Raw genomic sequence first — 27,911 nt, forward strand, 5'->3', positions numbered from 1 at the left:
ATCTGTGTGGTTTGTTAACAGCTGGTCATTCTAAAGATCATTGCAAGAACTAGCTTCTGTAAAAGCAGAACAGAAGGCTATAAAGAATGTTTCCTCATCAGGGCTTTACTGTAGAGGGTTGTATTCCAGTGGTCCATCTTTAAAATGATCTTAAATACTTTTTGGTTTGTGATTTCACTCACTAGGTGATTTGCCTGAATCCGAATTAGAAATCAAATGTTCCGATCAATGTTACAAATTCCCGAGGCACTTTGTCCTTTGACGCGGCCAGGATCAGACAGCTGACGTCTGGAGTACTGACATTGCTGAGAAAAGGGGTATTACAAAAGCTCTTAACTAGAGTAAGCTCTGCTTAACGCCTCAGGGGGGGGTCAAATGCACAACGTCTCATTGCACACCACTCAAGGCTCGAGTGAATGCCTGCAGTTTATAATGCAGTCGGGTTTGTACTAGTTTCCTGATCCAACAGGTTTTGAGTTCACAACTGATACATTTCTTGCCTCAGTATATTGTGCCAAACAATGACAGACAAACATATTTAGTCAAATTCAAACCTATTTCAATCACGGTAGACTGAAAACAAATGCGCTAAAACATCTTGTATTCAAATGTTTTTATTACCGTAAACTCCACCATCCAAGGAACCAAATATTGGATAGAAAGGCAAAGAGAGTGTGAAGTCCATAGATGTCGATGAAAAATCACATAAGGCACATGACTCCCATTCACCAGACTTGGAACGAATCTATTACCTATGAAGACATACCTGTCTCAAACATACCAGAATTTCAACCACCAACGTGTAAATACAGTATTGCACTTGAAAGGTTTCCTACGAAACAACTGAAAGGGTTTGTAAATAAATGGAAGGTGTGGTTTTAAGTTGTAAAGATAGCAAAACAAGTGTCCCTATCAATGTAGCTTAGAGGACCTACGCTTTAAAATGACTGATACAAAAACATCACCATTTCAACCCAAGTCAACAGCAGTAAACGCGCCAAAACAAAATGTTTCACAATACAAATAAACACCTGCAAGATTTTTGTTTGGGTTTCAGATTCTTGACATTATCCTCTTTGGTTGATTAAACTGAGCCACAAGACTGACAGTGGACTTCAAATTGTGCGTGCAACACCCAAGTCTTATAAACCCGTACAAGCCCTCTGAAGAATTTTCTGTGTTTTTTTTTTTTTTAAAGTAATGGCTCAACAGTTTAGTTAAAATCCTGCAGTGAAATAAACAAATCCTGCTCACCACTAACAGATGACTCTGCTGCTTACTTCTGAATACCCAAGCTGTCCTTCATGTTCTCATACACCACATAACTGATGCTGACAGCCGGTATGACCTTCATGAAATTGGGCAGGATGCCGCGGTAAAGTCCAAAGAAGCCCTCCTTCTTCAGAATCTTCTTCACCATCAGATTCATGGGCAGCTGCTCCGAGCCCTCAAGAGAAGCTGAGAAACAAAGAGACGGACCAGTGTCAGGTAATGATGCCAGCGCTTTTATTTTAACTACTAAGTATGTAGTAGACATTGACCAACCACCCATTTATCTTTATAATCACGGTCAATAATTTCTCTTTAAATTTTATGAGCCATCCTTGAACTCATTAGGAAACCCTTCCCACACTGCTGCCCCGGAAATACGCACGAAGGAAATCTTTATGAACCTTTGGATTTAACCTGCATCTCGTGGCCACCGGGGGGCGGCAGCAACAAGCACATTAGGGGGATGTCAGCCAATGAAGTTTAGTCTACCTGATCAAATGAACTCCACTTGCCCTGTTTTTAGTCTTTACCTACAGTGCAAAGTGTGTTCTTGCAAATGTTTTTTTTTTTTTGCTGAAAAAAAAGGAAGCCGCTTGCAAAACCGTAAAGTTGGAGTAAAACCAACACGACGCCGAAAGATGCCGAAAGATATCACAGAGCGTTAACTCATTATTCACCATAGCTCAGGCGATGCTTTTCAGTGGTTATTAACCTCTGCATAAGATTATAGGCGCAATGCGCTAGATTCAAAAACTGACGACATTTCGGATGGGTTTTGGTTCCGTGTACCTTGTGCCTGCATCCTGGTGCGGATCAGAGCCAGCGGGTAGCTCGTCAGCTGGCCACACGTGCTGGAGAGCGTCCCACAGCCGAGCAGCACCAAAATGCCCGGGTTGGCTGAGTCTTTAGAGTAGCGGGACAGCCAGAGGTTCTTCAAGCTCTGAGGATAAGCAACGTGTTTATTAGCTGCAGCCTTTTCCACAAAAAGTGACCTCTATAGTAAAACATATAAGTATCTGTCACCGCTTTCAATGACGGACGATGTTGCAAGTGGAGATTTGTATTTACTTCTTCCATGTACCTCATAAACTGCCAGATCTATGCCAGCATAGGGGATGATGCCTAGGAGATTGGGAACGTAGCCTTTGTAAAATGCCTTCACTCCCTCCTTCTTCAGGATTTGCTTGGCACAGTCAAACATTCCTGAGTACTGTCCGGTCTTCCTCAGGGTCAGACGGGTTTTCATCACCTGCAAGGGCAAAGGTTTTAAGAGGAGCTGCTCTTCACCTGACAGCACCTCTACAGACGCCTTTTAGCGGTCAGCAGCTTGACGGTAAGAAGGAAGCCTTCCGTCCGATGAAACTGTTTGTGACGTTTGTGGTCAGGATAGTTAATGTAGACCAAACAACAGAGACAGCTTCTATCATCAAAGGTATATGAAGATGCACGTTCTCCTACCTGATGCCCCTGTTAATACTCTGATAATGAACCAACCATTAACAGGGATGGACCTGTAAGTGCCCCCCCCCCCCCTGCCCCGTCTGCTCACCTCCATGGGGTAGATGGCAGTTTGTGCCGTGGCTCCAGCCAGCGATCCGGCCATGAACCTCTCGTGGGTCTGCACCTTCCCTGGTTCACTGGACAGCAGCTTCTTAAACTAATGACGCACAGCGATAAGGGACCAGCTTAATGACTCATCAGGGCTGTTGGTGTCAGTAGAAATGAACTTCAGCTGCACTTGCATCTTGGGGTACCTTACCTGCTCATAGGCCATAAATTTGATGGCCGTCTCCGGGGCGATCTTAAGTACGTTGATACCGTTTCCTCTCCATAGAGACATCAAGCCTCCTTCTTTTAACATCTGCTTAAAACCACTGACCAGGCTGATTTTGTTGGTCTTGGAGGAGTGCACCTGTGCATACAAGTTACAGGTTAACTAACTAAATTATTTTCGCTTTAATCTTTTCCACATTACATTGTAATTTGGAAGTATGTAAGTAAGTATGACCATATTTACTTTAATTAAAACGTAGTTTAAAGGCAAGGTTATCTTGCTATATTTATAAAATTGTATGTATTTCTAACATAGTGTAAGTGTTTTACTCACCTGCATGAAAACCTTCATCCTGTCCAGAGGGGCTGTTCCTGTGCGGGACACGGCGCCAGCCATGGCCCCCGCTGACAGCTGCTTCCACCACATGCCGGTGGTCTTCTCCTCCTCTGTGAACTCATCTGGGATGGAGAGGCTGTCCCCAATGTCCAGCACCTACACATAACATAATATATATATATATATATTATATACTGCCACATCAGTCTATGTACTATACACACACACACATACAGTCAGAAGCATACTTTAAATACTGTGCATCTTGTTTCTAAACATGAACAAGGAGCCAGAATCCCTCAAAAACATCTCCCCCCCTCACCGGTATACTGTATACAGACTTACTGCAGAGCCAAACATGACTAGGCTGCCTAAATAGACCTGCGAAAGTTTCTGAAGAGCTTTGTATCGTTTCAAATATAATTTACATTCCATGGAAGTAAGCGTTTTATATGAGTTTAAGTTAATCATTTTAAACTGTAAGATTAGAAGCCTTTCCGACCTCAACTTAATTGTCTTGCAGGAATGGACAAATAGAATGTCCTGATCTAAACTCTTACATAAGTACTGAGTCATGCTGTGAGATCAATTATAATAATTGCACGGCACTATGAAACGGGTTGCTTTAGAGCAACATATTATCTTATTGCCAATACGACTCTTCACTGCTCGTTTACCAAATTGTCTGTCAAACCAGAAATGTCTCAACTCCTGAGCTGAGAGTGGAAATGGAGTGAAATCTGTCTTGCTATTGATGCAAAACCAACCAACATGAAGATCCATACAACTTAATAAAACAGTGCGCAATATCCCAGCAAGGAATACAAGCTTTGTGAAACAAATGTCCCGTTTGATTGAGACTTTGGCAGAGATTCTGTGATTTGATGGAGGGATAGAATATTATTGGATACCTTAAAAGAACTGTTGAATTCAATGCAACTGCTCCTGAACACGTTGGTCTCACAGCTTGTTGTAATGCAATGGATTGCATGGATTGCATTACACCATCAGAATAACTCACATAAAATAACACAAGTAAAGAAACCCCTGAAAGTTTGTGAAAGAGACAATTTCTTGATTCCCATAAACATCATTTCTAAAATCTATTGTATTGTATGGGCCAATTTGCTGACAAGAATCCACTGTGCAAATGTATGAAACCCAGTTTTCATTCCCGACCGAACAACCCGGGTTAGTGAGGCTAAAAGCCCAAACCCACCATGTCCACATCCGCCTCATAGATTCCCCCATCATCTTCAAGGTCGATGAAAAACCACTTTCCCCGTTCCTCCTCCCGCTGCTGCTGAGGGGGCAGCAGAGCCATGGCCATCTCAAGCCCTTGATTAAGCCTCCGATCCAGCGCAATGAAGTCCCAGCGTTGTGCGAACTCCCTCCTGGACGCTATTTCTCTGCTATAGAAGTTGCGTCTGCTTCAGTCAGACATGTCTCTCCTGTGCTGTCCTCTAGACTCAGTCCTCCCTCGGTGACCCGCCGGCATCCCACTGACGAACTAATCTCCCTGAAATTAGCTTATGTGCGGCCCAGTTTAGCGGCCACAGGTTTATTTGACCTGTGAGGTTGAAACGCTGAACGAGGGGCAGCCAACGTCAGAGATTAGGCAGCGAGTGCGCTTGGCTGTGACTCCGGCATGCAACCACAGTCAAAGATATTTCCTTAAAGCCACCTGTCTACACGGGAAATGTCAGTTAAGACGCTGGCTTTTGAATCGTGTCCCCTCCACCTGGTAGACTGGCCACAATTGGACAACAATTTTAAAGCTTTAAAGTTTGGTCCACAACATGACGGACCGTTCTGACCAATATACTCAGTTGAACTTATTTTCTTTTGTCTCCAGTTTTGCGGTTAGTGGCATTGTTTGGTTTGTTCTGTGTCTATGAGCGCATCACTAATTGAACTGAAATAAATCCATCATTATGGTCTATTTTCTCTCCCTGACACACGCCCACACGCAGTGCTGCGCTTCCCTTACCGTGGAGTGCTTCCAATAGCGGATAATCTCCTGCAGGTTGGTGGCTGGGTTGAAGAGGAAATGCTCCCTCCATTCATTCCAGTCTAAAGTCATGGTGCCATCCGCATCGATACTGTACAAGGAAAGACACGGGATAAATAATAAGAATAAATGGTGACGAAAAGCAATGAAGTAACTGACATATAACTTAATGGCTCGTATGCGGAAACAAGCGATTTGTGGATTTTGTATCTCAGTGTTAGCGGATAAACGGCCAACTAAGGCTGGACAATAAATTATCTAATTATGGAAAGTGTGAATGTTTTACTTACCTAAATTCACTGATTTTGCATTTCTTTCTAAATGTGTTTGGTCTTTTTTTCATTAGGTAAAGTGTGGAAGACAGCTGACAACGGATCAGTTACACTCGATGACATAAAATAAAAGTCGTTATGAGAACAGTTGAAACAACTGAACAATCGGCTGTCCAGAATCTTTACAGGTCACAATTGAACGACAAACACAATAAATGAAATAACAGCCGCTGATACATATTTTTCATATTTGAGAAGTGAGGGGAAAAATCCCCAGTTCTCTTAACGTCACGTGATCAAGCTCTCTGCCAAAAGAAATGACGCACTGAATTAGGAACAATGCGGATTCTGTGTTGCAAATCCAATTTCTTCTGAGAGAGATTTCACTAATGGAAACAGAGTAGTGAGGGAGCGCGCAAACTAGAATAACAAGTTAAATCATTTCAAACCAACGCCGATAATAACAGTAAAACACGTCTAGGCTACAAGTTTCAGAGCTTATTTTTGATAACCAAATGAACAGTGGGTATAGAAACGACATGAGCCTGAAACCCATTTGACTACAAAAATGTCAAATTGCAGTTTTTGCTTCCATTTAAAACATACTTTTAATTTACATGGTTCTCTAATCACCGAGCTTACAGACCGTTGCTACTGTTTTAAATTCACCCTGAACTTGCAGCTCTGACCCAGATTGTACCGGCTGGGACTAATCGATGACATATCATCAATAATAAATCATTTATAATGATTTGATGATGCTGCTAGATCTTCACAGCGCAGGAAGCGCTGATAGCAGCTACAAAAGGAGCGGACGTACCTTTTCAGGATCTTCTGCGCCTCCTCCTTGCTGATATCCAGTCCCAAATCAGCAAGTGACTGCTTTATCTCCAGAAAGTCTACACAACCTGTTGAAAAGGAGGCAAAAAGCACAGTCAAGTTTCCAGAATGTAGTTTGACTCTTGGTGTAAAGCGTTAATAAACTGGAAAGTTTGCTGGATAAGATCGTTTTCAGCATACCGTCATTGTTTTTATCCAAGCTCTTGAAGGTAAGTCGTAACTTCCTCTCATGTTCCTTTAGATACTTTGAGAACTCGTCGAAGTCGAGCTCTTCGTTGTTGTCCTTGTCTCCAGAGGAAATGATTTTCTAAGGAAAAACACAGAATATTAAAAATCCAGTTTCATCACGTTTGTGCTGATTCAGGATCAGATCCTCAGAACCTCAGTGGACCCGGTGCTGTGGATCGGTCTCAAGAGTCAAGGAAATCGAATGTAAGCTGATCACTGATCACAAGAAAAAAAGCTTCAAGAGATGAGTTAGATCCTTATCACATATTTGCACAGATATGTACATTGCCTCACAGCTGGAGTCAGACAGCTCCTGACCTTTCCCCTGACTCCCAAGTTTTACAGCTTAAACGGATGAGAACGAGTATTTAATCAGCAAAGGTGCAGCTCACGATAAATGTTCACCTTTACCTGCAGCTCGTATATTGTCAGACAGTCCGATACATCTTCATATGCTATTCGCCGGCTTTAGACTGTTGTTATTTTTTGTAGAGAAACCAGATATCATGTTTTACTATCATGGGGAAAAACTTGAGAAAGTCATTAAAAAAAAAGGAGATTCGAGAATTGAAGTTCAAAAACTGTCATGACAGATTCAGCAGGTATATTAAAAAAAAAAACATTTTAATTGACGTCAAGTCCACTAAAAAATGAATCAAGTTACAACAAACTAAAGAATGATCGAATGAATAACCATCTGAGAGGCAGATCTGAAGTGTAACACACAGTAAAGTAGAGTACACCTCTTAGCGTGCACGCTCTCTGTGGCCTGTGCTTGGCTGTGATGGTTTCTTGGGGTTCCTGCAGAGTCATTATCACACTGTGCGGCCCGCTTCGGGCCGTCGGCTCTCACCTGAGCGGCTCCCTTCCCGGTCTTGATGCCCAGCGCGGCCAGGCCCGCCTTCAGCTCCGTCACGTCCACTTTCCCATCCGCGTTGGTGTCCAGCTTTCTGAACAGATCCTCGTACACTTTGGACGCGTCGTCGGCGCACCGGCAGTCCGTGAAGAGCAGCTTCCTCGCGGCTTGATACATCGTTGAGCTGAGACACCGGAGGCGGCCGCGCGCAGAGACCAGAGCGCACGCTCCGACAGATGTGGATACACAAACGCGCACGCACACACGCGCAGACACAGAGCCCGGTGCCTGTGTGGCTGGTTCTTCTGGTTAGAAGCAGCAGGACCGTCCCGTGACCCCTCGAGTAGATTCCCCGCGAGTTGTCGCGGTGAACGATGCGGTGCTATTCGGGTCGGACTCGAGTCGCGGAAGGCCGTTTGCGGGGGATGTGGGTTGGGGCAGAAGGGTGGGGACACTTGGCTGGTTCGCCTGAGAGACCTCCTTCTTCTCTGGTGCGCGCACATTCACGGGCACACCCTTCAGCTGCGACGACTCGGGCCTCCCTCGTAGTCCATTTCCTTACTAGAGCGCTGACGCAGTGGTTTTCCTCCAAAGGTTTACTTTTTTATTCTTTAGCGAGACTTTACTTCCTCTTTTGTTTCAATTTAACTCAAGTTATCCTTTCGTGTGGGCTGGCGGTGTGACACCTAAAACACTCACGGGCACACTCACGCACGCACACGCATATTTGCGTGGTAGTCTACTAGAATAGACCATAGTACGGATCCCCGAGGGGACCAGCAGTCTGATTCACTTTAGTGACTCATACCTCCAGGAATCTGAAAGCAGGAGTCCAAAATCCCCTGCTTCTTTAAATGTGTCCACTGCTCTAAAGATCGACTTTTGGAGGTCTAATGGAGATGCCAATGTTTTCCAAGTTACTTATATTTATGATATAATACTGCGTAATACTACACAATGAAACTTGCGCTAAACACAAATCCACCTATAGTAATATATATAATAATATCATATTCAAATAACTTATTACATAATACACTATAGAGCGATTAGTGTAATACCAGTTTGTGGATTCATATAAGTTGTATGCAAAGTAAAAAGGTTGAAAATGGTGGGGGTAGTGAAAGAAAATGCTAAGAAAAGGCAAGTCTAATAATTATATTTTCATGGCCACGCCTTGATTTTACCACGAGATGGCGTCAAATGTTACACAACAGCAGCTGGTTTCAATTTGTTGGTGTTTTCTGTCCAGTAGATGCTGCTGTGGCTTCCTTTGACCGCAAGGGGGCAACGGAGAGAGGAGGCGGGCTGTTATAACCTCACGTCAATAATTTGTCAATACGGCACATCCGTTTAACCCCAATCTATTTCAAAATAAAAAGAGGCACGTTAACGCGTTTCAGTCCAAATTACATAAATCCAGAGTTAGAATAGTGCATTTACTCAAGTACTGCCCAAATATAGGCTACTTGTACTTCGATTGAGAATTAAATTGAATGCGAAGCAATATCTCTTCTTCAATAAATTTGAAATATTGTACTTTTTACTTAACTCAGGAATCAGGAATCAGGAATCAGGATTCCTGATTCCTGATTCCTGAGTTAACTCCATTTATTTGTTAACTTTACTTATTGCTACTTTGTATATTTAGGATAATGATACGAAATACACTCAGCAAAGAAATGCATGATTTAATACATTTAAAACAAATTTGTGAACACAAGCTACTCTAAAAGACAGAAACCATTGTGGTTGGTCTTAAACTTTTGATATAATTAAGTATAAAATATGGTGCTGCTTCTCAAATAATGAATACGAGATTGATTTTGTGGACCAACAGCATATTTGTTTTCTTTTCTATATTGAAATGTTCTCAAATCTACTGCTGCGTTCCCAGCTCTGACAAATGTCCATATAAACTTGAATGCAGCTACTACCTCGTACACAATGATTTAACACGTTTTTGTTTTAGCACTTTGAGGATCTGTGTCAGGGTAAGTCATAATTACTAAATGTTTAAAAATGTTGAAGAACACAAAGCAATAAAACGCATACATATTTCAAATGGGTGTGTTTTTTTCTTAAATGACCATTTCAAGGCACTTGCATCTTACTTAAGTATTTCCACTTTTTTGCCACTTTCTACCTCTACTCCACCACATTTCAGGGGTAAACTTTCACAAGTCACAAACTAAATTAAAGATTGTGATTGTTATCAAATATCAAACAACTAATGATTAATGGTATTCAATTGTTTGTTATAAGTTATGACAACTAATGTTTGATATTACTAATTTATCATTTACCTCTACTTCCCTATTTCTGCACTATAGTTGTCTTACTTGTACTTATACGAAATATGAATAATTCCCGCACCACTGGTATTTTATTACCAGTGTACTTATTCAAAACACGTTCTTTTGTTCTGAAAATCCATAAGAGGAAGTCGCGTTTTACGTCGCCTTCTGATTTGACTGTTGCCACCAGCATCTTCACCATCCTCCCTGAGACTGAACCACAACACAATGGGGCCGTAATGTCAGCGGCGAGCGACATAAGAGCATCTTCTCAAGAGTACTGAATCTGTTTATGGATTTAATGATGATGAAAAAGAAGAAATTCAAGTTTAAGGTGGACTTCCAGCTGGACGAGCTCTCGTCGGTCCCCTTTGTCAACGGCGTCCTCTTTTGTAAAGTCCGGCTGCTGGACGGCGGCTTCTCGGAGGAGTCTTCACGGTGAGGATGTCTGGTGTTTCATGCCCGGTGTTTCCAGCCTTCAGCTGCTTCTTCGGTCCCCGCGGAGGAGCGTTAGCATGCTATCTGAGAGGCTAACCAGCTACCGTGCTAACATGCTAACGTGCCTGTGTGTGGTCCCTCTTCCGTCGCCAAAAGTCCCCACTGCGCTACTGGCTTTGAGTGCCTTAACGCACTTTATGGACCGGTTATTGATTGTGCAAATGCATCGTTTTAAACTCACAAAAAGGCACATTCTGCCTGCGTGACCATGCGATCCAAAATCTTGTCAGCCGCCCTCCCAGAAGAGGCTCTCCGTGTGGGTGAGTGACACCGTGTTTGTGTCCCAAGCAGAACAGAATTTAGTGAACCACTTTATACGTTTTTGTTGTTTTTAAAACTGACATAACCTAATGAATTGTGTCATGCTGCTGCAATTATTGTTATCAAACTGAGACAAGCAAAGACAGGCATTCCCTCTTAAACCAGTTTTTGTGGGGTTTTTTTGTTATTTATTAATGCTAAATTATTCTTTCGATTAATTATTCATATTAAATATGTCAAAAAAGGCACATGACACATTGCTCCCCCGCCCTAAACAACCATCTGACCCCATACATGTAATTTAACTAACTATGGACCATGAAGACAATGCAAGCAGAGCCGATCAGAAGCCTGTAACTTGTTTTACGTTGACTGGTGAGTTTTCTGCCTTCCAGCACTGAACAAAGGGAAAAGCATTTTGATGAGTTCTGTGGAGATTAGATTATATAACGTCCCCCTCTGCTTGCCGGACAGTAAGTATCTCTTATGAACTGGCATGATGTGCCCGCGCATTGTTACTCCGGGTACTTCTAAGGTCATGACATTTGGGGTTGTTTTAGGTCATTTCTGTGTACGTCACGTTGGAACAGCCAGCTGGATGAAGTCGAAAACAAACGGCGTAAAGCGGTTCTTTAATCTCACAACCCGGACGAGGGATCTTCCATGGTTGGGATTCGTATTAAGACGCCCTGCTCGGCCCCTGAAATGCTTCAGCTTGAAGAATTTGTAGTCACGAGTCTCGAGTGTCGTTAAGTGACGTGTGTTTTTGCAGTTTTTTGTTTTTTTTTTGGGCCTGAAAACTTGAAATGTTTCTTCCAGCGTCTCCTTTGAGTCATCCCCACTGTGAGTGTGGGAGAAATGAGGATTTTGGTTTCATGAGCCTTTCTTTTCCTTCGGCGCGGCTCGCCATCACGACTAGGTGCTGACTAACACACGTTTTCCTTGTTATACAAGTCAACCATCTTTTCAAATAGTACATTTTAATGGACAAATTCCGACCTTTGCATTGCAGATAAACATTGGACAACACACACCCTTGTTGTTATCTGTGCGTTCAGGAGTGCCTGAAGCCTGACACACATGTCTTTAAGAAGGCGAGCAGCTCTCTTTAAGATATCGGACCCACGTACAAAAGACGAGAGGGACGACCTCTGATTGTGCTTTAAGACTTACTCACACACAGTAGTGGGATCCTCCCAGCACGCCGTGTCCAGCTGGCTGGAAGTTCCCTCGCCTACTCTGGGAGTTCACTCTTCACAAATGCATCAAGGATGAAGTCAGCGTCTGTAAAACATTAGTCACGCATCTGGTGCTTTTGTCTTTTTTTTTTTTTTTTTAGATCGATGCAGCGGACAAATCGGGCCTTTGTGTGCCCGGTCAGCTCCGGCAGTCATTTCAGTGTTTATGTAGTCGTCACGTCTTGCTCTTTGACATTTCTGTTTCCATCTCTTGTTTGCGTCTCTATTTTGTCAGTAAATTCCCGTGCAAACTTATCGAATTGGTTCCCCTCGTTGGGAGAAAACCCATCAGCTTTGCCTGTATTTAAATCCAATAACACTGATCTAAACGAATGGCAAGTGTTGCTGTCTTGTGTGTGTGTGTGTGAGAGAGAGAAAGAGACCGACAAGAGACGCCATCTGGGGTATCAGGATGCCGCCCACGTATACACTCTTCTTTCCGTTTGGCTTCGTCTCGTCTTCTCAGTGAGGGATGAACCCCTCATTAGATTTCTACCCTCTAGTTTTTGCTGGGGGGAGGAGGAGGAGGAGGGGTGGCGGCGGCGGCGGCGGTGAGGAGGATGTGCATGCGTTTTTTTCTTCTTCTCTACACTTGTTCCTAAACGAGCTTCACCTGCCGCAGCAGCTTTTCGGTGCCAGCGGTCAAACGAAGCGCAGGTGTGATTAATTAGCTCGTTGGTTCGGGTTCCAGAACACAATCTGCTGGCAGCTCGGCCACGACGGGACGGCTCTTCATCCAGTAGTTGTTCCTAATGAAGATATCAAGGAGCCATAAACATAGAAACCAAACAAGTCACCAGAGAGGAAACGAGTAGTACTTCTAAAATTTAAAAAAAAGTCTTTGTATTCTCCTTTTGTACTATTGCCAATATGATATATTTAGTTGTATTAACATAAAACACTGCCGTAACAATTTGCTTAAAGTATTTTTCAGTTTTCAAATTTTGAAAAAGGTGCTGAAGCAGACACACAAAAAAATCTTTCCTTCAAACAATACGGTCTAAAACTGTCAAAGATTTAGGCCAGAAAGCCTTTTGGTTAAGGATGAAGTACTCAAGCTACAAAACAGTTCAGCTAATCGATGCCATATTTTTACATCTTCTGTTTCTTATATAAAATATGTGATTGTAATTATGATAGAGAATCTGAGGTCATAATGTGATTATAAATGACTCTTTTAGTCCCATCCGTGCAACTTGTGCAGAACCTGGTCCTGATGTGTGACCTAACCGAGTGCCTGAAGATGTTCTCACTTTAACCTCACAGGGAGGCGGTGCAGGCCAACTGTGTTCGATGGAGGAAGCGCTTCTCTTTCCCCTGCAAGATGAGTGCCAATGCAGGGACCGGGGTGCTGGACCCTTGTGTGTGCCGCGTGTCCGTCAGGAAGGTACAGTACGACGCCACCGCCTTCCGCATCTCGGACGTCAGGTTATCTGTACAGCTGCAGAGTGTTGTTGATCCGGGATGTGATGCTTTGCATGCGGATGACACCGTTCGGGTTACGCGTGAAGCAGGTTACTTTATGCAAAAAACAAAGGCTATTGTTCATGTCTGTGTGAAAAGAACGAGGCGAGAAAGTGGAGCGTCTCATCGTTGCTAACATAATTGCAGCACCTGGGTTCAGTTTGGGGTATTTGGTTTGGTTCACTTTCAGGCAGCGGAGTGAAACCTGTGAGCTCCAGAACGCAGTCGGCGAGCACAGCGTTCCAAAGGGAGACGTAAAAATCGTTGTCCTTTTTTGTTCTCTGACATTTAACCTCCACACGAGCGTTCTCTGGTTCCTTTATCCGTTTTTAAGCTGCAAGGTAAAGCAAACCCTAATAAAAAATGAATGAAAAGTCTTATTCTTGTATTTCCACACCGTCGCTGCGAGCTCTTTCTGGTGCACGCTCTTTGTTTTACAACACAAAGATTTCAAGTACCCAGAGTACTTTGTCAAGTACTTGACTAGGTTTTGAACTTTAAGATGTCAAGCCGTACCTTTTTTGCTACTATTTGTACCCATCCATCCATCCATCCATTGTCAAACCGCTTATCCTGCACACAGGGTCCATCCCAGCCAACTTCGGGCGATAGACTATTTGTACCCAACATTATCATTTTACTGTGATTTATTTGGTAATGGAAAGCAGCATTCTTATTGTATTAATTTGCCAGACTCCAATATAAAGTTCTGAGTAAAAGGTCAATAGAGCACATAAGTGCCTTGACTGCAGTGTGTGAATCAATCTCTTGATGTATCGCTTTTTACGGAGCTAAAACATTTAATTCAACTTTCCTTTCCCATCCCCAATACTTTGGAACAAAAATACATTTCATGCCGATTTACGGCACAGATGGTGATCACCTCTTGTTTTAGAGTAATCCTGCTTGAAATGACACAATTGACGTATTTCTGCTTCTCTTTTCCAGGAGCTGAAAGGCGGGAAGGCGTATGCAAAGGTAATTCCATACATACTTGTGTCATCCAACCCCCCCAGCTCTCAACCCAGCCTGCAGGTCACGTAGGTTTACATTAATTAGCCATGTTTATGTAGATGGCCACGTGAGACCGTAGCAGATGGCCTTCACTGCCTGCAGCTCTAGACGACATAAAAGCTGTTTTCCTTTTCATGATTACTTGCTAGTCACTGAAGAAGGAAATTAGTTTTAATTGTGCTAATTTTGTTGAGTTTCTATCATATCCTCACAGCTGGCATTTCACTTCTAGAGATTGTAATTGCGCTGACTGGTCAAAACATCTGAGTCCTCGAGAAACAACAAAGTTCACCCAGAGTCCTTTTTCTCCTTCAGCTTGGTTTTGCAGATCTGAATTTAGCAGAGTTTGCCGGCTCAGGGAATACAACACGCAGATGTCTGCTGGAAGGCTACGATACCAAAAATACCCGCCAGGATAACTCCATTCTCAAGGTAACATTCAAGCTCCGGTATCACGTCCACACCAGTCCATTTAGGCTTCTTTAGGACAAAATCGTTGAGATTTAAATACAAGCCTGGTGGTTTTCTCATGTAGGAAGTAGGCAAAGATGAACGATATCGACCAACAAAGTCTTCAAATCTAAAGTTCTCCTGTGACTTGGAGTTTATTTCTGGATTTTTGTAAATTTAGAGCAACTGTACTGTGTGTGTGTGTGTGTGTGTGTGTGTGTGTGTGTGTGTGTGTGTGTGTGTGTGTGTGTGTGTGTGTGTGTGTGTGAATATATACTGTATTATTTTCTTCAAATGAAGAATCCAGCCTAATGGAAACCTTTGCTGCAATGCAGACCCAAATCAATTAACAAGTGTCTCTTTCTATTCTTAGGTCATTATCAGTACACAGCTCATGTCAGGGGATCCCTGTTTTAAAACGTAAGTTATAGCGATAATATTCCAGGTCAGTGTGGTGCAAAGTCTTGGTCTGCAGTTCCTAGTCTGTATGAAGTCTTGGTATTATGTGCCAAAGTTAAGGTGTCAAATCTTGCATTTGTTTTGGAGCTGATCCCAGAAAGCTGCTGTTAGTGTGGCACTGAAAACAAGACTCAATGGGAATCAAATGATACAGATATACGCAAGAATAAAGAACTGTTTGCTAATCAGAATTTCACACGTCCAAAGCCCTGATTTATTTCCTCCTACATGTGATAAACTGCGCTATCATTCTAGTTATTTTCACATATATGATGAATTTCAGTGAAAGTGTGTCAGTACATAGAGGGAAATGCTGCTTCACCCGAGGGCAAAATCTGACCTAAAAATTATTTAGTAGCCTGTATGATAATGCCAAAATCTGCATCTTCTTTTGTTGCTTTTGTTGTTGATGTATTTAAATATTGAGTGTCTACGGTATATTTAGCCTTTTGCTTTAATATTTCACTCAATGTAATTTTCCTTTGTTCAATCTTTTTAGTCCTCAATCACTCCGCGTTCTAGTCTTTTTACCTTGCTTTGCGTTTTAAACGATTTGCACGTTGAAATCCAAGACGGGAGTCGACGGCTGATTGTCTTCCCCGTGTCACCAGGCCTCCTTCCACGGCCACAGTGATCGGCATCCAGGGGGATGGAGAGAGCCTGCTGGAGGAGAGGAGGGGGGGGGACTCCCAGAAAGGCTGTTCTGGTAATCACGCCACATCTCTCCCCTCTGTCATCCCGTTAGCTCGTCCAAACGTGTACCTGACAGCGCACCGGCCCCTTGTTAGCACGCAGGTGTTGGCTTCACACCTGGAAAAAATCCCATTTGCTTAACTGAGTAAGCTAACTCACTGCAAATAAGGAGAGTTGCCTACTATCACCTCAGCGCTCGCTGTTGTTGAATCAATTTTTATTATTATTATGTGGCTACCAGATTTAATCGACTACAATGAACACCGGTGAAGGAACAACTTTAATGTGAAAGAGCCGCACGATGGAAAACCTTGAGAAATGCTGCAAAATTCGGAACAATTTTGTGTTGTATGTGTGCGCTTCACAGCATGATGCTGTTCGTCTCCCATCCAGCCCTATGAAAATATGCACCTTTCTTTCTGCCACATTTGGGTGTGTGTTTCTCCATGTGTGAACATATTGCTGTGTTGTTCCTACTGGAAGCTTCAGACTGTAGCACAGCTCTCTCATGTATCATTTAAACCCGTTCTCTTTTAGATTAGCTTCAATCTGCTCTGTCCTGTAGGCTCTCTCGTGGTTAAAAATAGGAGTATCTTCAAGTCTGTCTCGGGGGGATCGAGCGTTAGCATGCGCACAATTTGTCTGTTGAAGACGATGCTCTTTACATCAGCATTACCTTGGCTTGCATGTTTGCAGTGATTGTACTGTAAGTGTGTTTTGTGTGTGAGCTGTATAAATCCAAATTGATTTGGAATTGCCACTTGCTTTTGTCTGTGATCACACGTGTTTATTGCAAACTTTTTTCTCTTTGGGCAGAAAGTACATTCTTATTACTACCTAAACTAAAGGAGAGAAAAATATGTAGTGAAGTATACTTGATTATTTACAAAAAAAGCTGTGGTGTTGGGTTATCAAGTTTTTTTTCCCTCCCTTTTCAGACAGTCGAGAGGGGAAGTGTCCCGTTGTTTCTGATGAACTTGGGGGGTGCGGCCACTCCCGAACGTCCAGCTACGCCAGCCAACAGTCCAAACTCTCAGGTACGACACCACACAAGTTTGTAAAATAAATCTAATGCAAATACATATATTACTCATGCATGCACACATATAGCTACAGAGCTGTCAAAGCTGTATTGATGAGCGATAGAATGAAAACTTGTTACAAGGCTCAACTGTATAATGCACAAAAAGCTTTTGACTAAAGGGAGGGAAGTGGTAGAATTATTTTCCACTAACACTCCACCAGAGCAGTTCAAACCGAAGGCTCGGGTATCAATTGCAGAGAGATTAGATGACTGTAATAAAAGATCAGAGGAAGTAGAACGATGCGCCGACAGCAGCTCTAATGGCCCTCCTCGTTCAAATTAGAAAAATGTATATCCTGCCTCTGGTTTGGTCTCTTCGATTGCTGTAATGAATTGATACCCAGATAATCATACTTATAATAATCATAGTATTAATAAATAGCTTGCAGAAAATGTAGCAATTGACAAGCATTGTTGTTACAGACATCTTAAAGAGCTGACCTCTATTACACAAGATAAGAGCTGATATACATTGCTAAAATAAGCTAGAATTTAAATTGTAATCCTAGCATGGGTCAGAAGATGAATTTAACAGTCTAGTAAGAATTTGGCTGGAATAAACCCCTAAAATGTAGTACCAATCTGCCAAAGTATTTTGGTGTACAAGAAAAGTAGCATTGGGTTACTGTGACAGAAAATAGCGTTCCACCTGTGAGTATTGGGAGTTTAGCTTCCTGCTGTTGTATGTCAGCCCTTAGCTTCTTTATGTAATGCAGTTCAGCTTTACACTCGGTACAATTCAGTTTTTTCAGGAGTGTAAAGCATTTGCGCTTTTCAGCGAGAAATGCATTTTCTAGTCATAAAGGAAATGGTTAAAACACCCCAAGGTAGCAATGAGGCAAATAAAATCAGCCAATTAAAATAATGCAAAAACAAAATATTATAAATTACCCCAAAATAATAAAGACTAATGATTAAATGGTGTGCTAACAAAACTGAAACATGTTTTTAAGAAGGTTAGATCAGAGAAGCCTCAGATGCCTTACTCTGCAGACAGCGTCCAACCGCAACTCCACTGAAGGGGGAAAAATTTCAAAACACCAAAGTTTCATATCTGCGCAACAGTGCAGATATGAAACTTCCAAAATCTAACCTGTTACTTTGAGTGCACAGTAATATGTGAACAGGTATTCTACATTATTGCTGAATAATGCACCCCGGTGACTCTCTCAACCAATCACAACGCTGGATTTCATCTACCCGTATTATAATTCATGTTTAAATACAGAACCTTTAAACACATATAATGCATCATGTAAGCTGGTGTTCACAATATTTGTGATACTACAATACACGTTTAAAGTATTTCCTCAGTGCAAACCTTTTACTTCACAGTACGGTCAAACTGTTAACGGTGGCTTTTACAACGGTGTTATATCGGAAGTGCTGTACCATTTGGTTTTCGCTTTTCATCATGTCCAAATTCAAAGAGCTGCCGCACGTTTTTCACAAACTTTTCAGAGAGCGTAAGCTCCTAAAAATAAAATATGAAATCCTTGCCATCCATCTCAGGATACAGCACAGGTCACTCCCGCTCCTCCAGCATGTCCGAGTTCAGCCACCGGAGAAACCATTCAGTCGGCAGCGCCTCGACTGGCATCGGCAGCATCCCAGAGCCCAGCGAGGACCGGGACTGCAGACCCTGCCCCGCTCTGCCCGAGCACCCGGGCCCCGACGCCCCCTCCAGAGACCCACCGGGGACACCAGTACGGAGCGCCTCGTCCTGTGAACGACTCAACAGGCGAGTCTCCTGAGGTCACTCGTCAAGTAAACAGATGTGTTCCATGAAAGGTGCATAGTTCTATTTAATGTAGAGGAAGCAGCAAGCCACGGTGAGACAAAAGTGACTGTTCTTTTCAGGAAGTTAAACTTAAACCTCACTTACCTAAGACCTGTCCGTTACAGGAAGCAGCTGTCGTGCAGTGGAAAGCAGCGCGGTAGAGGGGTCTCTTTGGTGGTGTCACCCGGGGATCTTTTTATTCACGACAATGTCAATCAATGAGTTAAGGCAATCTAAAACGTCCAACCACAACTCAGAGTAGCTTCTCCGACTGTGACTGAAGACTGGGGAAGGTTTAAGACGCTTTTTTGGTTTAAGGGGGATATTTGTTTCTTACGAGATTGTCACGGACATACAAATCTACCACTTTCAGCCGTAGCCTCCACTTACAAACCTCACAAGGACGAAAAGAGTCAGCTAAACGGGCTCTTATCCGCTTTAAAACCACAAACTTCCGTTGTTGTTTCTAATGAACTGGTTTCGCCCCCAAATGAGAAATCCGTTCTACTAAATACAAACATCATCCCCTCCTGCTAAGATGGAATCTTTTGGCTTACTGGTTGACCACATCCCTGCTGGCACTAGATGAAATGTAGTGTAGAGTTTGATGAGAGACCACTTTTCTGTGGAAGCCATTATTGTTCAAATAGACAGGAAACTCCTCTCCTCCATCCCCGTCCTCAGACACCCCGTGAAGCAGGACTCTATGGAGTCTCAGCTAAAGAGAATGGACGACACGCGGGTGGATGCCGACGATGTTGTAGAAAAGATTCTCCAGAGTCAGGACTTCACACCGAGCCTGCTGGACTCCAGTGCCGAAGGTAAGCTTCACATCCAGATGAAATAATAAGGTGTTGTAATGTAAAATGTCTGTTTTCTTTCCTGTTTTTTATTGACTCTTCAAGGAAAGTTACAAAATGCAACCTATTCTCAAACTTATTACTTGATTGACCTTTGATCACAATAAAAGTAGTTTAGGAAGTAAAACAAAAGCTGAAAAATGAGCTGGTTCCAGCTTCTCCAGTAAAATAAATAAAAAGTTGTCGCTTTTCTGTGTTTAGAAAAATGTAATTTAATCCCGTCCAAGTTCTGTTGAAGACCCTTTGCTCTGGGAATTTACCGTTCTTAATTGCAAGAATTTTCCCTTTTATATATCAAAAGTTAACATGGGCTGCATCTAAAAAACATCTTATTACAATTTTTCGAATGTCTTGTGAATATATTCATTATTTTTGTTCGTTAACAAACAAACAAAAAAAGCCCATACATATTTTTTTCAATTGGAAAAGTACAGATAAACACAAAATGATACAATAATAATTATACTTAGGAGTTGTCTCTACTGTAATTAACCACAAACCAATCATTCAGTTGGTATGAATCCATCATGAGTCGCAGCCTCTCTGCAGATTGACTGTGTTAAACTTGCAGCTCTTTGCATAACACAATGATCAGTCTGACAGCATTGTGTTCCCCTGTGAGTCGGTCCGTACTGTGAGGAGAAGGGCATTGTTTTTTTGTTTTTTTTTTCTTCCAAGGTCTCGACCAGCTTAAATCTAGGAAAAGAATTCTGCCATCGATACGATGATTATTTTTAGATTGCCTAGCGACTGGCTGCTCAACATGACAGGAATCAAACGTTCTGACCCAATGTTTCTACCACCGTGTCTGTTCCAGAGGAAGGCCTGCGCCTGTTTGTCGGACCCGGGGGAAGCACGGCCCTCGGAAGCCATCACCTTCCTACCAGGTGAGCACGGGATGTTCTCTCTGCTGAGCTCATTAAAATCATTTGTCGGGGGGAGTTTAAGTGTTTTGCAACATCCAACCGTCTCTGGACAGGAGTACAAATACTGCGTTCTAGGAGATTTTTTACTTTGCTGTTTTAGCTTGTATTTCCAAATGGTTTAAATTTCCGCAGTGGTCCCGCACTTTGGACTGAAACAAGAGCTAACAGATCGATTGCCTGTGTATTTTTAAAACAAACCTTGAGCTTGACATTTTTGGTTTTAGGGGGAACGCCTCACAATGTACATATAATCCCTCCGAGTATCTGCTGTTTACTTGGATGAGAAAATGATTCAAGGTCACTTTTAAAAGGTAGTCATGAACTATTTGTCAGACAAGTGGCGCTATATATCAGCTGGTGTTTGTGTGGAAGTTAAAGGCTGTTTATAAGGAAGTTGGATGAAGCTTGATGGCCACTAGTGACACTAGTAGAAACAGTTGAAAGAGGGATTGGTTGGATGGCGATGCGTTGCAAGTCGTCTGCGCTGCTGTGAGGCGGATGTTGCATTGGGCTTGCTAACGTTGTCTTTCTCCTGGCTCCCCAGGGTTGGTGGTGGAGCGTATGAGCAGGTGGTGATAAAGCGCTAGACCTGCAGCCTGTCAACGGTGGGCCGACGCGCCTTACATCAAAAAACTGGAGGCAAGGCTGTCTGTGTCCATTTCAGCGCGCACGCACGCACACACACACACACACACTTGCACGCACACCCTACCTGATCAGCACCATGTCTGACCTTACAACAGTGCCCTCCTGTGTTCAAATGTCCTATAGGACGCTGTAGCTCCCTGATAGAGCGGTAAACACACACACACACACATAATGGGAAAACTGGCACTGGCCAGATGGTTAAAAACATATTAACGTGTATGTAACTGAAACTGTCTGCTCCTCATTTCCTGGGTCTATATTAGCCTCATCTGTTTGAGATCAACTCGTTTGAAACTGTTGAGTTGAAAGAAAAAGGATCTTTCTCTCTGGGGGAGGACAGGGACGGTCTCCGTGTGTGCGCGTCACCAGGACACACCGAAGAAGAGTATGCAATGTGCTTTCAATACATTCCTTTAGGCTCTCAGTGTTTGTTTTAGACTTCTTCAGAAAGGATGTTCTTTTTAATATTTGTCTGTAAGCTGCTAAAAACACCCTGACGACAGTCAGTGTTTTGAAGTTGAGAATGTTTTGCTACGAAGTCGAGGCCTCAGACTTGCGCTTTTTGCAGCCTGTGAGTGAATGTGTGTGTCTGCTTTATGGCTAGACCACTTCAAGCTGTGACCGTTCTCCTGGATGAGTGGAGGCATGTGATGTGTTCTCTCGTGAGGAACGGGAGAACGCGACAATTTGCTTGATCGTAAACATAAGACCGTGATCTCATTTGTTCGTCGAGAAGTTTGGAATACTGTGCAGTGCTTTTCTGCCATACAAAGGAAAATTGCGGTTGCAGCATTTGTTCAAAACAGAATTTTTCTTTCATCCAACTTTTTAACATCAACTGACATCTTGCTAATGCAGTTTTATTCAATTGACTCCTTAACGGATCTCAGTGGCCTCAATCTTTTCTTTTAAATCTAGTGAATGAGCTATCTCAAATTCACACGTTTAAGTTGTAAATTATATTGATTTTTACTACAAATATATTAGACACCCAGAAAAAAAACATTTAATTCCTGAATTCTAAAGACTATGAATTGAAATAGTTTATTTTTGTAAACAAAAGGACAATAAATCGGAAAAAACACATTTTGTGCTCATATAATTCACCAAAGGTTATCCAAACGCAGTAGCTAAAAAAAAGCCTTCTCCTTTTTATGGCAATTTATTTTTTGAAGTTAAGAACCCCTAAAAAGTACAAATAACCTACTGTCTGGCTTTGTAGAGCAGTAACTAGAGAAGGGGATTCTATGATAAATATTACTGTGCATATATATATATGATCTAATGCCCAACTATGTATCCGATGCTTTGCAACTCGACTACGTCGCTCTGAGCTGGCCTGCTGTCCAAGGAGCTGACGTCCGTGAGCAAGCGAAGGGTCCTGTGACGCACTAACAAGTGTATTCATGTGTAACTAATGTTTCATTCAATGATTGTAGAGAGAAGGACTAGTTAAGTAATCCACTGCCATGAAGAAAATATTCAACAGCACCAGTTAAAAAAGACCCAAAGTAATGGTTGTATCCAATGTATACCTATTGACAGCTCAACTAAGATTTGGGAATAAGGTTGAATCAACTATAATTATCCAAAACAATCGAGACCTGAACGATTTGTGAATCTGATCTAAAATAAATGTGATGCGTTTTGAAAGCCAGAGCGCTTCATGCATGTTGACTATTTGCCTTTAAAGTGTAATTAAGGCCAAAGTACGCAACACACTGTTATTACTGGGGACCCTGTCAGGCCTATGCATATTCAAAAATAATTAGATGCATTATAACTATTGAAAACAGACTGTACAGTATTTGTAATCTTCTGTCATAAGCCATAGTAGAGGTAAGATGCCTCCTCTCCTAGATACAAATATATATATGTGTTCTATCAATATCTGCACATGTGTCATCAGTGTATGGTGTTTTAACTATACGTCACCGTTGTTTTATGTCCGTGTGTTCAGCATGATGAAGACGTCCTTTTGTTAGCTTGCAGAAATTGACACATTTATTTCCTCATTTGATATTGTCATCTTTTAGGCTGAATATTGCCACATCAAAGTAACATTATTGCTTGTCTGTTTAGCACGTGTGGGGAAACCTTTTGTTTTCATTACTTCCATTTTAAAGCAGATATTTGCAAAGTGTATGATGTAACTGTAAATCAGTGTGTCCTTTTGGTTCGTTTTAAGCACGGTTTGGCATTGTCTGTTGAAAGTCATCCTTAGAGATATCATCTTTGTCTTTTTTTAATGTCACTGCGGATATTGTGCCATTTTATTGTTAAACTACGTAGTTGACAGTGTTAAATGTATGATTTTTGGCTAACATCAAGTATTGGAGTTGTGTTTTTTGGGATAAAAATAATTTGTTTTACCTGTGTGACACAGGTATGATTATCTCGGTACTTAACATGTTGTTACAAACATGGTCTCTTCTCTTCTGTGAAGCTGTTATAAAACTAAGATGTTTTCTCCTTTAAAGTGATGTTCTGACGCTGTTCAGTGTGTCCCGTTACAGACTTGTCCTCTTGGCGTTCATTTTTCTTCCTGAACAAGTGTGCTGGATGCTTCAAATGTGTACCTTGCATTGTTGAATAAAACAGAATAAAATCTTAACACTTGAGCATGAATGAGATGTTGCTTCACCTTAAGTACAATGTATTGATTTTATTTATTTATTCAGTGGATTTTTTTTTATGTAACACAAACTTCAGTTCAACAGTAACCAAGGGAAACCACACCCCAACAACAAAGCAGTCCGTTCCAGATCAAACATTTGCATCCCAGTCTTCCTCTGGCTCAACACTGTGGGGGCACCGCATGGCGTCTGCATACCCACTGTCCTCGAAATCATCGTGATTTTCTTCGTCTAGTTGTACAAAACATTGGTTATTAAATTCATAGAATAAAAAGAGCAGGAAACATTGAAAAGGCCGCTGATGTACTATATTATGTACAATCTGCTACATTGCAGAAGGTGGTTAGATAGACTAAACTTTGAGGACCATTTTGTGCAAATAGTTAATTGTTTTGTCCCATGGATTACTGGAAGTTTGGGGGCACCTTTGGTTTTGTATTAGACGTCAGAACCAACTGGGTGTAATTTCTGCACATGCCATATTCCTAACTAGCGTGATGTCAGATCACGCTAGTTAGTAAAAGATTGACCAAGTGCCTCGCTTGGGATTCTTCTACAATGATAAGTCAGGGAATCTATAGTTCTCGTCGTGATACCTCTCTTTGAAAGTCATTATGTTAGGCCGATTATTATAAATGTTTACGTTCTGCACAAATACAATGATCTCCGTGAAAGTGATGGAGTGTTAATGGTACCTTGTTCGTCTAAATTTAGGAGCAAAGCAGAGCCATCCTGAGTCAGTTTAACTTTGGCGTTGTCCATCAGGAGCTGCCTGAGGTTACTTAGACTCCCACTCAGGGTGCATATTTTGGGGCAGCAGCCCCACAGCACAAACAGAGGTACAGACACACATCTGCCGGCACACACGGAATAGGACATTATGACATGGAACCCTTTCGACAGCCATGAAATCAATTCTTTCCCCATTCTCTCTAGAAAATGTGAATAAATATTAAAATGTAGGAATTAGACAGAAAAAGCATGTGGTATGTTGATGGGAACAGTTGTGAGCGGTAAAGCTTGATATCTAATGAGACTGTTTCTTCATAACCAGTCTAAAGTACCGATGCCCCGAACTGTGATTTAACACGTCACACACTGTTCCTCCTCACCTCCCCCAAGGAAACAAACCTGCCCAATTTGCGAGACTCCTGCTGTCCTCCACCATCTGTCCAAAACAGCTCTCTATCCAGCTTTCCAACTTCTTGATGCTCCACCAGACTTTTCATCGCTGCTCCACATGCTGCTGTGATGTTTAAATAAAAACAAACATGGGAACATACTCTGTGCTTTTATGTTTTAACTAACAAACAGAATAACACTGATATTGTGGAGAGACCTTTAGTTTATATAAAAATAGAATTTTGCTAATACTTCAAACATACTTATAAAACTACCCAATCACATCTAAATGCTCATTGGATTTTGGGTCCAACAGTCCGTCGTGAATCACTTTGTTGACCAAATATAGACGGCCGTTTTAGGAACTGTAAACGGCCGTGGGGATGTTCACCTGTCTGCGTCTCCTCCAGCTGCAGGGGGTTTTCTGGCGCTCTGTGGCGTTCCTCCCCATCACCTCCAGCCTGGTCCGGTGTGTCAGCATCATCCTTTACACCAGTCTTCTCCTCCACCCATCTTCTCCCCAGCTTTTCTGCCCAGCACAACACCTCACTCGCCAGGACCCGCCGTAAAATGTTATTGTCACGCAGGCTGGGGAAGATCTTACTATACAGCTAAGATAGAAACAAAAAATTTAAACTGCAAATTTGTTCTGAAATATGTTGAATTAAAAAAAATGATTGTGGTAGGTTTTGCAAAAATAAGAAAATAAATTGAAAAACGTTTTGCGGAAATATTTAATGAAAATATTGTTTTAATTATAGTGTAAACAAGGTCACTCACGAGTGTGTAGGAAGACACATCCTCAGCGTCAGTAGAGCACAACGTGTTGCAGACCTCGCTCACCCCCAGCCGGTGAAACACACCTATCTGAGAGCAGAACCCGACGTTCTCCTGATAGCCCGGAGGTGCCTGTCCAACACCACTGAACTCCACCTCATAGCCGTAATCCAAACACACCTTCAGGGCCCTGAGGAGGGACGTAATGTTAGCAAGATTCAGTGTGCTGATTTTAGGTAAGATTGGATCTATTGACATTCTCTAGTCATACGCATCATAAAAAAAGGAGCTTACCAGGACTTGAACTCCGCTCTGCTCCACTCAAACTTATGGTCGCTGTGCCTGAAACCCGACATTCGACGGAAAAGGGGGTTGAAATCGGCGTTCGGGGTACTGACGATGACGGCCACTGGAGTCATGTAACCAAAGACCACCTCGGAGAAGAGCTTCACATCAGCTAGAGTCAGGTGCTCTATGCTGCAGAAAGACAGGTGCATCGTGGGGAGAAATCGATAGACATTATGAAAACTAAAAAGACCAGCGTTAACGACGTCTAAAGCGTGAAGACATTGAAGCTCTACAGCCAACGCGGTGTCTCACAGCTCTATACTGGTCACCAGGTCAAATCCTATGAGGCGAGCGTCCTTTTGCGTGACTGAGCCCTGGTACAAGTCAATGCGCAGCTGATCGTTGCGTGGTTGCAGGTAGTCGGTTGACAGAGGAGCTAATCCGCACCTGAGGGAACATAAAAGCAGACACACACATCAATCCACAGAGTCTTACAACAAATCCAAAGCACGAGGAGATCTAGGAGTCAAGGATCAAGCTCTTATCCACGAAGCAGGTGGAAAAATGAGTTCCGGAGGCAACTGGCTTTCCCACTGTACACCTACCTACATGTTTAGAACAGTAATCACTATTCTTTGAGATAGGATCCAATAAAAGTGCTCGTTTTAAAGGTTTAACATGCTGATTGTTTTCCTGTTGAACTCATTGATTGTTCACCGCCTTCAACTGACACCAAAACTCTTTGTGATCTCAACCGCGCGCACAATGTGTATGGCGAAGCAGTCACTCGGGCCTTTGAGTTCATAAACATACATCTTTTTTTTCAATATGGCACCGTCGATGTCTACTCCAGCCAGCAGTTCAATTTCAAGGTGAAACTTGAGTTGTTTGAGAAGGCTGCATTCGCTGCAGCCCAAGTCCACCACCTGAGGAGGAGGGACACGTGATGACGTTTACGCTCCGTCAGTAGCAATGGATAAATACATACACATTTTCATCAAGTCGGTTCAGTCAAAGATGTCCTGAAGTGTCCTGTGTGTTTTTACAGCACCATAGGTTTCCGAAATGTCTTCTAAAGTTGCAGAACGTAAATGCAAGAAGTTAATTTAGACAATGCTGCATATCTAAATGCTTGGTTTTGAGAGTTGTTGATATAAATCAAAATTAAAATAAGTCATTTTAAATCAACATTTTGTCGAACTTTTTATGAGGTACACAGGTTATCATTTCTACAATATTATCCTTACAATATATTGGAAGGACTGATTGGATTTAATGTTAGGAGTTGTGGTTGTAGCTATGGTTAGCCATAGTTAGCATTGTGGCGTTAACGTTAGCTAACGGTTAGCTAGCGTTTAAATTATCGTTAGCAAACTTCCCACAAACAAAAGCTTGCTTAGGACCTTAATTGTATGATACGTTTCTCATTAAAACCGTACCTTTTTGGGTTTGTAACTCCTGACAAAATCGATGACGAATTCGTGTCTCTGCCTGTGAAGCGCTGGACTGAACATTGGATCCATGTCGACGGTTTGTTCGGCTGCCGTTAGCGCCGGAGGCCTCACCGGACCTCACCGAGTGATGACGCGGCGACGAAGACTGGATCCGCAAAAACCACCATGTATTTCTGCAGGTAAAACTATTTTATTTCCACTTTTCAAGCGCTTTATCCACCAGGGATCGTTAGATTCCTGCTGACCCATCTGACTAAAAAGTAAAATGTATTATATTATGTAATTGATTCAATATTTGTCTAATAAAAAATGAGCTCATTGTCATTTCCGAAAGCCAAAGGTCAAGATCATTCGAGGCCTTATCAAAAAGCCT

At 42.3% G+C, this 27,911-nt stretch overlaps 3 protein-coding genes across 4 annotated transcripts; 1 reads left to right on the plus strand and 2 right to left on the minus strand.

The window, feature by feature from the left end:
• Positions 1-598: 598 nt before the first annotated feature.
• On the minus strand, positions 599-8,375 carry LOC120824231 (mitochondrial adenyl nucleotide antiporter SLC25A24). The gene is made up of 10 exons (XM_040184906.2): positions 7,587-8,375; positions 6,686-6,812; positions 6,486-6,573; positions 5,373-5,484; positions 3,380-3,538; positions 3,032-3,184; positions 2,822-2,929; positions 2,354-2,521; positions 2,062-2,212; positions 599-1,458 (listed from the first exon to the last, which is right to left on the minus strand). Exons 1-10 carry the CDS (start codon positions 7,764-7,766, stop codon positions 1,277-1,279), a joined length of 1,428 nt encoding a protein of 475 aa, XP_040040840.2. The 5' UTR covers positions 7,767-8,375; the 3' UTR covers positions 599-1,276.
• A 1,660-nt stretch (positions 8,376-10,035) lies between these two features.
• On the plus strand, positions 10,036-23,882 carry fam102bb (family with sequence similarity 102 member Bb). The gene is made up of 11 exons (XM_040184915.2): positions 10,036-10,324; positions 13,150-13,270; positions 14,296-14,325; positions 14,677-14,793; positions 15,185-15,231; positions 15,882-15,976; positions 16,902-17,000; positions 18,560-18,788; positions 19,512-19,648; positions 20,505-20,574; positions 21,158-23,882. The coding sequence occupies exons 1-11, from the start codon at positions 10,179-10,181 to the stop codon at positions 21,198-21,200; spliced, it is 1,134 nt and encodes a 377-aa protein (XP_040040849.1). The 5' UTR covers positions 10,036-10,178; the 3' UTR covers positions 21,201-23,882.
• Positions 23,883-23,905: 23 nt separating this feature from the next.
• henmt1 (HEN methyltransferase 1) lies at positions 23,906-27,809 on the minus strand. 2 transcript variants are annotated; one of them, XM_040184911.2, is made up of 9 exons: positions 27,524-27,809; positions 26,898-27,010; positions 26,397-26,531; positions 26,091-26,273; positions 25,800-25,986; positions 25,411-25,630; positions 25,029-25,143; positions 24,593-24,750; positions 23,906-24,128 (listed from the first exon to the last, which is right to left on the minus strand). In XM_040184911.2, exons 1-9 carry the CDS (start codon positions 27,605-27,607, stop codon positions 24,028-24,030), a joined length of 1,296 nt encoding a protein of 431 aa, XP_040040845.2. In that variant the 5' UTR covers positions 27,608-27,809; the 3' UTR covers positions 23,906-24,027. The 2 variants fall into 2 exon arrangements, with proteins under 2 accessions (XP_040040845.2, XP_040040846.2); XM_040184912.2 differs by having other exon boundaries at positions 25,029-25,140; positions 27,524-27,807.
• Between the last annotated feature and the right edge of the window lie 102 nt (positions 27,810-27,911).

The sequence above is a fragment of the Gasterosteus aculeatus genome, chromosome 8 (assembly GCF_964276395.1).
Source record: "Gasterosteus aculeatus chromosome 8, fGasAcu3.hap1.1, whole genome shotgun sequence".
NCBI classification, from domain to species: domain Eukaryota; kingdom Metazoa; phylum Chordata; class Actinopteri; order Perciformes; family Gasterosteidae; genus Gasterosteus; species Gasterosteus aculeatus.

Coding starts and splice junctions, on each gene's coding strand:
- LOC120824231 (XM_040184906.2), bottom strand. CDS start 7,766: ATGTATCAAGCCGCGAGGAAGCTGCTCTTCACGGACTGCCGGTGCGCC. Junction 3,185..3,379: donor GGATGAAGGTTTTCATGCAG/GTGAGTAAAACA, acceptor TTGTATGCACAG/GTGCACTCCTCCAAGACCAA. Junction 1,459..2,061: donor CACCAGGATGCAGGCACAAG/GTACACGGAACC, acceptor TTTGTTTCTCAG/CTTCTCTTGAGGGCTCGGAG.
- fam102bb (XM_040184915.2), top strand. CDS start 10,179: ATGGATTTAATGATGATGAAAAAGAAGAAATTCAAGTTTAAGGTGGAC. Junction 15,977..16,901: donor CTCCCAGAAAGGCTGTTCTG/GTAATCACGCCA, acceptor CTCCCTTTTCAG/ACAGTCGAGAGGGGAAGTGT. Junction 17,001..18,559: donor CCAACAGTCCAAACTCTCAG/GTACGACACCAC, acceptor CATCCATCTCAG/GATACAGCACAGGTCACTCC.
- henmt1 (XM_040184911.2), bottom strand. CDS start 27,607: ATGGATCCAATGTTCAGTCCAGCGCTTCACAGGCAGAGACACGAATTC. Junction 27,011..27,523: donor GGAGTTACAAACCCAAAAAG/GTACGGTTTTAA, acceptor CCTCCTCCTCAG/GTGGTGGACTTGGGCTGCAG. Junction 24,129..24,592: donor CCTAAATTTAGACGAACAAG/GTACCATTAACA, acceptor TTGTACAACTAG/ACGAAGAAAATCACGATGAT.